Raw genomic sequence first — 11,526 nt, forward strand, 5'->3', positions numbered from 1 at the left:
TCTTAATATTAAATAGACATCTTTCTTTACTAATTAGGGATAAATCTAAAATAACATTAATTCCTAATGCAATTTGAATATTGTTCTTCTAAATTTTTTACCATTACGATGATGTGGCCAGCACTCCTCTGTTGCTCGACTACTTCCTTCCCAAGGGTTTGAGTCCGATAGAGCTCCAATCTTCTTGTACCTGGGCGGGACCTGACCTTGCATGTTGTTAACCTTTGCTGCCCAATTTATTGAGAATGCTGGCTAATTATCCTTGTTAGTTCACAATGTTACATTTGGGCCAAATTAGAATTTGTCTTAGAGTCAAAGTCCCAAATAACAATAGATGAATAAACTTGAATAATAATAATAATAATAATAAGGGATGAATAACCAAAATAAAGCACAGAGTACATATTACTTTTATTGATTCTTAATTACAGCTTATCTAAATACAACAACTGATTTCCCTGTAACGTTGGTTAAAGAATGGATATGTAAGATCATATGAACTACAGAAATTGAAAGTTAAACTCACCAAATACTTTACAAAGAATTGCCTCGAGTGCCCACCGACTTAATCGACTCAAACTCTACAACCTCAAAGCGGCTCAACATAGCTAACAGCCAAGGATACACAAACTCAGTGCATTCTAGTAAAAGAAACCAAGCACCAAGACGACAAGGTCACCCTGATTTTGTAACCCCACACTTTGGAATGTGCAGAGAATGGCTGATTGATTACCTTCAGTCGATTGCTGTATCGGCGTTGAGCAAAAGCTTCAATCTCCTTTCCACCTCACCTTGCTGCAAATTTATCTCCTCCACTAGCATTGACTCTGCAGCTTTACAAGCTTCCTCATCCTTAAATGCTAGTGTCCATCGTCCGTCGACCAAATTCTTCACCTTCCCTTTGTTGAAAACATCCGGCTTTGTTAGATCCAAAAATGGAAATATGGAAGGTCGGATGCGCAAATGCAACCACTTTGGATGTTTTTCATCAATTTTTGGCTGAAATTAAAAGATAAAATATTAGCAAAATTCACAACGCTACCATTTTTCTTAGTGATAGAAATCCCTAAAACCAACATGGAGATATTTTCCATAGAATATGATACTGGTCATTTTCGAATACATACATCTGAACCAGACAATGGTGCTGTGACACGAACAATGCCACCTTGCTGCCTGACAGGTGATTCTTGTGCAAGAAGAATCCATCCAGATGTTCCTCTAGATATTGCTAAGAAGTAGAAGTGACGCTCTTTGCCTCTCTCAAATGCTATTCTGCAAGGTACTGCATCGACTGCAAAAATCAATAAAAAAAAATTAGGACTAGAAACAATTGCCATGAATGGAATGGCTCATACATAAATGAACACGTAGCAAAAAACTTATGGAAAAGACAAACTATGTAATGGCATACCTAAGCAAATTTCAGAACCAGGTTTTGGTACTAAAGCATCTAAACCAGAACGTTTAGCTCTGGATATTTCAGTAGAATCAAGTGGTGATTGTATATCGGGTAGATCAGGTAAGGTTCCTCCTAATGAGAAAACTAGAAGTTGGCGTTGAAGGACAAAAACCTGAAATCCCACATTATGAACCAATTAGAACAAGTATTTGGCGTTGGACTTCACATGAGCAACCAATCCTAACATCATAAAAAGTAATATATAGAAACTACATAAAATATAAAATTTTGACTCATGCATAGCTAGAATTTATAACAAGATATCGGCAATATTGTCACTTGCAGCTAATTTCTTATTAACCTAATCATATTGTCTTCCTCTTAATAAATCCTTTTAGCCACAGCTGACAACAACAAAAAAAATTGACCAGAATAAATCTCTTTTGCAAATCACACTTAACTCTGAATACTAACTCTTCTTTAAGATTAGCCATATGAGGAGAAAAAAAAGTAAAACACTCGTGAACATGGAAAATATATCAGCTTCTTTCAAAACTAACCATAAATTATTTGATCAAAATCATATCATGACAAATTAGCTGCAAATGATAATGAATCTTCTACAATAGAAATAAAGAGATATCTAGTGATATTAATATTTATAGGAATGACTTTAGGAAATGAAGAACCTTGACCATCTCGCACATTCTTTCAGCAGCACCAAGAGAGGATTCACCTGAAATACTATTACATGGATAATCATACAGGCAAAGCTTTTATTCAAAAATACAAAACTAACCACTAGTTCTCAGGAATTAATTTATGTGCCTATGGATAAGAATTGAAACAAATGAAATTTATATCTAACCTCCAGAAGGACATGCTTGTGATGGCAAGAGTATGGATCTGGAGTCTCTTGGAGGAGATGGAGCCTCAAGTACTGATTAGTAAGGTGAGGAAAAAAAGCATAAACCAACAATGTCAGCAGGTGACAAGAGAACAATTTAAGGTATAGGGTAGACCATTACCTCGTTTGCATATTTTCCATGCGTCTTGAAGGACAGGTATGAGTGCATCACACCAAGCTCCCTTAACTTCCTCAAAAAGATTGTTTGTACACAACTTGTGTGAATCCTATACACAGGACTCATATTCCATAAATTAAGGGAAAAGGAAATTTTTTTCACAAGTGAATGTGCAGCGATTCCAAAGTTAGCAGGAAAAGAGCATTCTGCTCTATTTAGGTCAATTCATGCTGCTATTATGGTTGACCATGGAGGTTTGCTAGGATAGGAATATAGCAGAAAATGAAATAATGAATGACAAATGATCCGGTCACAAATTTTAAAAACTGCAAATACCTCAAAAGAATGTACATTGAAAAACACCTTCCATGACCCAGGCAAGTCCATTTAAGTGATCAGAACATTTTGCGGGAACTTGAAGTAGTGGTTAAAAATCTTGCCAACTTATTTCAACATTTCCATACAATCGAAACCATGATCATTGCAGATTCATCAAAAAATGAATTAGCATGAAGGAATGGCTACCAATCAATATCAAAGCCATAGTTACAGTATACTTTCCCCTTCTAACAGATCACAAATAAATTCATGAAACTACTAGTATACAAAATAATAATTGAACATATCACATAAAGAAGAAAATTCCTAGAAAATCTAAAATCAAACAAATTATGCAACAAGTAAATCTCTGATATGAACAGGGAAGAATTCATAATAAAACTAGAAATAAACATACCTTGAGTTGTTTAAGATGAGAAGAAGCAAATTCTTCCTCTCCATGAGGAATAAGCTGCCTTAAAAGCCAACCACCAACCCATAATATATCTGCAGATATATTGGGCCGGCAGAAAAGGCTTACTAATGCATCAAGTACCTACAAATGGAGAGCCAACCACATAAAGTATTAAGTCATTTTCAGAAGACTGAAGGTTGTTTCACTCTGCAGTTATACTAAATTTCACAAAAAGGATAATTGTCAAGCTTTAGAGCCTAAGATAGTGATGGATGCCCATAAGGCACCTCCATGTATGTGGCTGAAATTATTGCATAGATAACTAAACATTTACTAGAAAAATCAGAGAAACCAAACTTTTGGAATGCCCTCTAGAATAATAAGACATTCTATTTCATGCAAAAATATAGTTGTTAAGCTTTACAACTTGTCATAGGCTGTTTGGATACTCATAAGGCATCATATTCTGAACGTGGTAAAATTTTGTCATGCAGAAAAATGAACTTTTTGTAACCCAACAGCTACTGGATAATTAAGAACTAGGAAACTCTTGGTTTTGCCCCTGAAACTTAGGGTAGCCAGCTAATATATTAGTTCAGCAATTCAAGTCTTCCTAGGCACATTTGGTATTCATCCTTTAAACTCAAGGAAGTTAAGTGGTGTGTCAGTATAGACCATCATTCAATGAACAGAAGAGAAAGAGTCAGTAAAGAGCGACAAGTTTACCTGATACCTATGTATTTTAGGGTTTATGTCACGTTTAGCATGATGCCCATAGTCATCCTGTGAAAATCAAATAAAGTGACGTCAACTCTACAAGTAGAATAGAGTAACAGTTTCATGAAAGTAGTTTGCTGTGCCTGGTGCTAATCCATTTTTTCTGGTCCATAAATTTACAGAAAAGTTAAATGCATCGAACCCATTTTCACTATGAAAGATCACTCTGGATAGTGTCATAGGACTCAAGTACAGAGAATAAAGAAAAATTAAGAACACCAGATGACCATGATCACCCAAGATGGTACCAATGTACTAAGTATATTTACAAAAAAAATTGTAATGTATAAGAAAAATAGATGAATATATTAAATAGATGTGTATGGCTATCAGAAAAGATAAAATAGGCATAGCTTGAATAGATGATAAAATGAGAAGAAACAAGTTTATAAGCAAGGTAGTCAAGATTGTGTTCTGGATCTTAGGATCTTACCGTCCAAATTGACCTAAACGATCTAAATCCTAAGTAGAACCTACGATCCAACCCTATATTTGTTTACTGTTCTTAGGTAGCAAGTCAAGCCCAACAATCTGACAGTAGGTTCTTAGGTAAGATGTTGATCTTCAATTATAACCAAACAGATATAAGTACATTAAATTAGATATTTAAAAGTTTGATATTTAATATAACAAATAAGTTTTTCATACCATAGTATTTGAAATGTTTATCCATTTTTTTGTGCCATAACTCATTAAGTTTCAAGTAGCAAAACCCTTTTTAATTATTTCCATCATCATCCATCTTATCCTTAATCTTATACAGCTGCTATATAGGAATATATGATAAATGATAGAAAACAAATATAGTTCTAGAATATTTTAATAAAATTATAGGATATTATGATCAAGATAATTACAAAAACAGTTAAGTAATAAAAAATTATTTAATTGTTTTATCACTATTGATATATCAGAAAGCTCAATGGAGGGTAATGATGATGATGTCTTTAGAAAACATAATGATCATTTCCTGTTCTAATTCAGAAAAAAAAATGCAATGGCAACAAATGAAGAATGACACCTATCTTGGGTCGCAACCAGAGAGAATGAATAAATGGCACTTAGCGAGAACAGCTGCAACACTACACAATGTTCAAATACTCAATGCCTGCAGCTTTAATTAGAAAAGTCAAGTCAAGAAGAAAACCTCAAGTTTCTGCAGGAATCTCTCAAGTTCATTGCTTATATTATCTTTCGATATGCAAGTTGAAGAAAATAATTGTTCCTCCCCTGTGTCTTCACCAACCAAAGCTTCCTGCAGGTCGCAATAAGGAATGGTTACCTTCGTTTAGCTATTGTATAATTGAAAATTTTTATCACATGTTATCACAGTACATAATAAAATTTCAATTCCAGTTTTAATATTGCTTTTAGTAAAAGGAATGATATTCAGTAGGCTTCAAATAGTGAAATATGCAGTAGCTTCTCCTTTTGCAGTTAAAGTTGCAATAACTATATGGATCATGCATTTTTTGCACTTTTGCACTTAAATAGCTAACTAAATTAACAAGCTTAAAAAGGCAATGCTGGTGTATGCTTTTTGGCCAATGATAGGAAAAAAAAGTGAGAATCAAGATGATAAAACTGCAATTGAAGTGCCAATGCTTACAAGTAGTAGCTTCTTGTGCTGCTTTCTTTGAGGAAGAATCCCAAGCCCATCCAGTACCGATTCATCTAATTCTATCATGATGACACATTAACTTTACTAAAACACATGATCATACCAAATGAAAGAAATGCCCAATTTGGTACCGTTACAACCTTTTGTCTGCAGCAAAGTAGCCAGAAGGCATAATGAGCCCAAAACTTGCAACTCATCCCCAAGGATTATATATGATAGTAATAGCTCCCTGCAATGTCATTGTACAATTATAAAAGGGGAAGAAGCACTACAAATAATAATTAAAAAAATAGGATAGACAATGATGAGGTAATCAAAGAATTATTTTTATAAAAGAAAATTCATTATTAGGAGGATCTCTTCTACACATGCATGGTAGGACACTGATTCAATGATTCAAAATGTCAGAACAGTCATCACCTAGCACGTGCAAATGTATGTACACTAGAAATTCAGATAGGTAGCAAATTTCTCCAGTAAGAATTATGAAAGACCTGAAAAAAGAATAAGAAGAGCCCCAACAAAAAAATGTACTACATGGCACATGATGGGTATATGGCTCTGCATGAGGACAATATCGCTGAAAGAAAGAATCTGTGTTCTAGTGGAAAGATACAATGGAGTGCCACTCATAAGATTCAGTTTCCCGAGAAAGGAAAGAAGTGGTGAGCAATTTTAAGGGTCTCAATTTTCATCATCAATAGCGGTCTTGATGATTAAGGCACGCTACTCATTCAATAATTTCATCCAACCTTTGTTTATGTGGTTCAAATTTCAGTCAATTTTACTGACAATTCCATTTCTTTAGACAATATAGCATTTGGGGATAAACCAAGTGCATGGATTCTGTAGAAAATGAAACTGCACATAGTGATGTCATTCAATATCTGACTAATAACCAGTCAATACACCAGTAAGATGTTAAACCATGGTTTGGTCAACAAAAATTATTCAAACAGTAATTCTTTCTAGCAAAAGAAAGAAACTTAAATATCAGATACCTCAAAGTAAAATATGAACCACAATTTTTTATTGCTGATGAAGAATGATTTGAATAAGGGGAAGAAAATCCTGAATTTTCTACATTCACTTGTGCAACACAATGACAAGAGACAAGTTCTTGTGAATTCTGAGAGACAGATTGATCAATATCACTGCCATTTGTTGTGGCTTCAGATAGCGCGACAAAAGCCTCTGAAGGGCAGAAAAAGGTTGCGGCAATGGTATTGGCCAGATCCTTGGTTTTAAAAATGTGTAATATACTGCAAAGCAGATGTAAGGAGGTTGCAGTGCTAATTCTTGTGCCCTAGACAAGCAAACAATGAATTAGCAAAACAAATACCAATATGATTTACAAGCACTTGTTGATGGTTGTTAATGAAGAAACTTACAGAATTTTGCTTTTTAAAAGAGGGCAAAAGAAAAGGAAAAACTAAAAGCTGCAATATATTATCAGTAAGCAATCTTCCAAGATCAGGAACTCCAGATGATATAACATCGCTAAAATAATATAGATTGTCTTCAATATCGTCTACAGCATCACGAATTGACAAGCCTGAATCAGATAGATCTAGCTTCCTGTTCACAAGTTAAGTAACATGATGTTATCATAATGAAAGATGTGAAGAAAATAACAAAATATATGCAAGTGTCTCTCATTGACCATGACTATTTGGATAGAAAGAATTTATATTATTAAAGAGCAATGCCAAAAAAAACCTAGGGAAGGCCATGACTGATATTGACACAACTATGTTTTCAATTTAGCATCTGGATAGATCAAGGAAAAAAGTGTAGAGATTCCATTAAAAGGAATCAAGTGGTAGTCTCACCTAGAAGCTTGGACTACAATCTCATCCAGGTTAATACATCGCTTTAAAAAATGTCTCACGATGCTGGAAAAATAATCAGATTGCGGACTGCATACAATGAATTTGTTCACATATTCATCTCCAACTGATGAAACAGGAGATAAACAATTAGAAAATTAATTTGAAGAAGACAAAAAAAAATATTTAGATAAACTACAAAAGGATATGAGGCCTTACCAACTTACCATGATAGACATTCAGTGTCAAAGCACGGACAGCAATACGAATCATATTCTCGTCGTGGAAGGCAAAGCGGATGGCCTCAACATAAAGTGGAAATGAAACAATTTCCTCCTATTGGAAAAGGAATGGCAGGCAAATTACAAGAAAGATATGTGTGAAATTGAGCATCTTGTAAGCAAAATACAAATACGTCCTATTAAATCTACTTGAATTTTCTCCCATGAAAAGATGTCGAGGATGAACATCAGTGCAATAAGTTAGAGCATAAGAATATGCCTGTGGATATAGGTATTAAGTTTAAAACTACAGCATACTGAGATGTGTGTGAATATAAATGTGGCATTAAGTTAAAAACCTTTAAGCTTGTGATTTCTTTTTGAGTTTTTATTTTTCCGAGGAAAAATTAGAAAATAAAAGTAAAAAAGACATGTTTGTCATTGTCTTGTTAACTTCTCTATACATAAAATTAATTTTTTATGCAAAGAAAAATTGATCTTCCCCACAAATAGTTGTCTTTTGTTTTGGTTGCAATTGTTTTCTTGTAGATGATTTATAAAAAAACTGGGAAATTTTTTCAAAACAAATGCACTTTAGTCCTAAAGTTGTTATTTATACCAATTTCCAGTCTATTATACTGCTTGACCAAAGGCCAACATAAGATTATTAGTTCTATAAAAAAAAAAGACAGACTACTTTGTTTTACTAAGTGAATACTATGATTGAACCATTTTCTAGTAGAAAGAACAAGGCAGGGGAAAAAATGTTAAGACTTGGTTTGACAAATTATGACAAGTTAGCCAGCTTGGCCATCATGCCATATCTTGTAGACTGAGAGCCCATCTAGGAGAGAGGCGTAATATACTTTCGGATAAAATTCCCTTTTACATAGGACATCTTATTGGATTTAATTTTTTTAAGGCGTGTACTATATAAAATCTTGTGAAATATAGAACAGCATATGATTGAGAAAGAAACCCTGCCCTTACATTTTTAATCTTCACGAGCAATGAGATTGTACTCCTGTTCAACTTTCCACTGATTGCCCTTCAAAGTCAAACTCCATGTAAATGAACCATTTACAAGCCAAAAATAAAAGAAAGAACTAGAGTATTAAGATAAACAATGCAAATCATGCAGACAAAATAAACAAACAAACCTTAAAAAGGATATATAGTAAGATAATAGCTCTTCGTTTCGAAAGTCAAAGGAATATGTGATGAGGTAATTAATGTGTTCATTAGTGAACATGTAATCTGCAAGAGAAGTGAATCGTGTCATAGACCAAAAAGATTAGTGAAATTCTGATCTGTTGACAATAAGTTATAAATGAACTCACAGATTGAATGTTCACTTTTCAAATTCTGGATCATAATGCTGATAGTCTGTAACAACTGAAGTGCAACATTTACCATTTTACTAATCCGCAATAGTCGGGCGAATTCACCCATAATCTGTTTCTCCATGAAGAACCTAATAGACAGATAAGGAAGTAGCTGTAGTACCAATACATCGAAAAGGAACTGAAGCAAACTCAGAACTCACTCAAATATTGATGGATCATGTTGGTCACCATAAGTGACCAGTTCAGCTATAGATCTCAACACTTCAATAACAGAATCCTTCATGAAAGGCCATTACATATGAATGTTACCAGAGAAGTTTACAAGTAAAACAAATTAACCAAATAATTACCTTATTAACGTCATTCACATATTGAACCCTTTGCAGCTGATCTGTTAGATATCTGTATTGAATGGTGCAGAATTATATATAAGGGATAGCAGAAATATACAATACATACGACTCAGGAAAAAGAATTAATAAAAACAAGTTTGAAGAAGAAATACAAATGTATAAGCAACAAGTCTAAACAAGCACATAGTAAGACAGCAAAATATCATTTTTCAAGAAAAGCTTTTGTTAACTTCAAAACAATTTGGATCGAGAACATTTATCAATAATTGAAGCTAAATTAATCAGAAACTCCAGTTTGTTAACTTAAAATACAATGGAAGTATCATAGATAAATAGTGATTTTCATAACAAGGACATAAGTCGAAGTTAATCACTGAATCATACACCAAATATTTTATCATATATACCTCTGGCTTTGTGGATATAATGCCTCCAATGGCTATTTGGCATCCACAAAAGTACATGTAACAGAAAGTTTGTACAATGAAACCATTTTAGGCCAAGTTACTATGGTTTAAATGTGAAAAAGAAACTTAGAACCTCATATAGCTAATCTTCACTAGTTTAGAAACATCAATGAAATAACAATAAGTTTGATATACATAATAGTACCATTAGTATTATTGTCAAGATGAATGGGAGATCAAGCTCATGATAACACCAATTGATTCAATTAAGAAAGTACAAATCCGTGGACATGATATTTGAGCCACAAGTTGGCTTTCTCAATGTTGTGAAAGATCAACGCTGTACAGGAGGGCTCAGTCTTTATCTCAAGGACGAAGACATCTGCAACAGGATGGATGTCAAAGATCACGACTTAAAGGTTGGCTTAACCCACCTGGCTGGAAGAGGAAACTCCCATGACATGAAGGAATTTATTGGGTAATGGTCATTAAGCCATATGTCCAGCACCTGTAGATGCACCGCCATATGGTAGAATAATTCTAATCCTAAAAATGTTTAGTCCATGCTAGGAAGAAGTCACTTGCTGTGTGTTAAATGGATAATTCAACGCAGTTTTTCATGATTAGTCTACACTAATTGGATAACCAGACAATATGCAAATATTTTGCTAAGATCAAAGTTCCTAATCTGCTCATTCTTCACGAAAATCTACATGACAATCAACTAATTAACATCCAAGTTGGCTCTGAGACCAAAGGTCGAGAAATTAAAACTCTCAATCTTTGATGCTGAAGAACAAATAACTAACCACTAAAAGTATAGCGTGGTTCAATCTAATCAAAGCTAATGTCCTTGGGAAGAAGGTAGTTTCAGTATCAAGAGAAACAATACGTGTTGTTCTCAATTAAATGCTCGTCACCTCTTGTTTGTTCTTACCAAGCATACTGTTTTCGATCATAAAGTGGAACTATTAAGTTCACGAAGCCGACACTTCAACGGAAATTTATCAATTCAGGAACGTGAGTACTACCGCGCAGATGTTGAGTATGAATTGGTAGCCACTAAAACTAAACGATGGCGATTCTTAAATTCAGTCCATAATTGAAAAAAAAAAAAAAAGGACAATCTGAAAAATACATAAACACGGGGCAACTAACGCATCCGAATTTTTCAATAGGTTAAACAACCCTAGATAAAACAGCGAGAAACCCCCAAATCGGAAACCCTAAAAGAGCGAACTGGAAGAAACGATGCGACGACGCACCGGAGCTCGTCTAGCGAGAAGCGGTTCCTGGATCGCCAGAGACCAAACCACGAGGACATGGTGAGGGCGATCCGAGCTCTGATGGGTTCACGCGCCGCACAAATCCGAGCTACGGATCATCAAACCCACCGCCCGGAGAAGGTAACCTGAGCATCCTACCGCCGGAGTCTTCTTCTCTTCCTCGCCTCGCACGCTCTGTCTCCTCTCCTCTCCTCTCCTGCCCTCTGCCCGGCTCACGGCGTCGGAGACGAAGAGGCGCTCTCAGATCTTCCCCTTTTCCGATCTACGAAGACAATAAATCAAAGTAACGATAAAAATGAAAAGGATGCCGCCGCGGACAGCTCCATGGTGACTAGGCCGACGCGTGAACGGTGATCTCGAGCTTCCTCGCTGATGCAGCCGTGCGATGGAGATCCGAACCAGGAATGAGCGGTTCTGATTTTGACCGCATATGATTCTTTTAACCTTTTATTTTTTTATCCATATTTTATTTCGGCATTATAATTGGAATCGCTTTAATATAAAATACGACATTTTTACTGCGTGA

General features: G+C 34.9%; 1 protein-coding gene across 3 annotated transcripts; it reads right to left on the reverse strand.

Annotated features, from left to right (window-relative positions):
* Nucleotides 1-389: 389 nt before the first annotated feature.
* Nucleotides 390-11,251, reverse strand: LOC141820903 (protein TRANSPARENT TESTA 9). Of its 3 annotated transcripts, none has more exons than XM_074708264.1 (21): nt 10,980-11,251; nt 9,305-9,356; nt 9,155-9,231; nt 8,949-9,082; nt 8,769-8,865; nt 8,599-8,656; nt 7,615-7,723; nt 7,391-7,514; nt 6,950-7,136; nt 6,560-6,864; nt 5,699-5,787; nt 5,547-5,617; nt 5,085-5,192; nt 3,887-3,943; nt 3,164-3,301; nt 2,431-2,536; nt 2,271-2,342; nt 2,092-2,138; nt 1,415-1,574; nt 1,128-1,294; nt 390-999 (listed from the first exon to the last, which is right to left on the reverse strand). In XM_074708264.1, the coding sequence occupies exons 1-21, from the start codon at nt 11,036-11,038 to the stop codon at nt 736-738; spliced, it is 2,481 nt and encodes an 826-aa protein (XP_074564365.1). In that variant the 5' UTR covers nt 11,039-11,251; the 3' UTR covers nt 390-735. The 3 variants fall into 3 exon arrangements, with proteins under 3 accessions (XP_074564365.1, XP_074564364.1, XP_074564363.1); XM_074708263.1 differs by having other exon boundaries at nt 5,547-5,611; nt 5,690-5,787; XM_074708262.1 differs by having other exon boundaries at nt 5,690-5,787.
* Nucleotides 11,252-11,526: the final 275 nt, after the last annotated feature.

The sequence above is a fragment of the Curcuma longa genome, unplaced genomic scaffold (assembly GCF_044706935.1).
Source record: "Curcuma longa cultivar G26 ecotype Majalengka, Jawa Barat unplaced genomic scaffold, ITB_CL_G26_1.1 utg8573_np1212_1322966_RagTag, whole genome shotgun sequence".
NCBI lineage: Eukaryota > Viridiplantae > Streptophyta > Magnoliopsida > Zingiberales > Zingiberaceae > Curcuma > Curcuma longa.

Excerpts from the sequence above, each read along its gene's own strand:
- LOC141820903 (XM_074708262.1), bottom strand. The coding sequence starts at position 11,038 with ATGTCCTCGTGGTTTGGTCTCTGGCGATCCAGGAACCGCTTCTCGCTA. Across the intron at positions 9,232-9,304 it reads ATGTGAATGACGTTAATAAG|GATTCTGTTATTGAAGTGTT; the intron begins GTAATTATTTGG and ends CCTTTCATGAAG. Across the intron at positions 5,193-5,546 it reads AGCACAAGAAGCTACTACTT|GAAGCTTTGGTTGGTGAAGA; the intron begins GTAAGCATTGGC and ends TGCGACCTGCAG.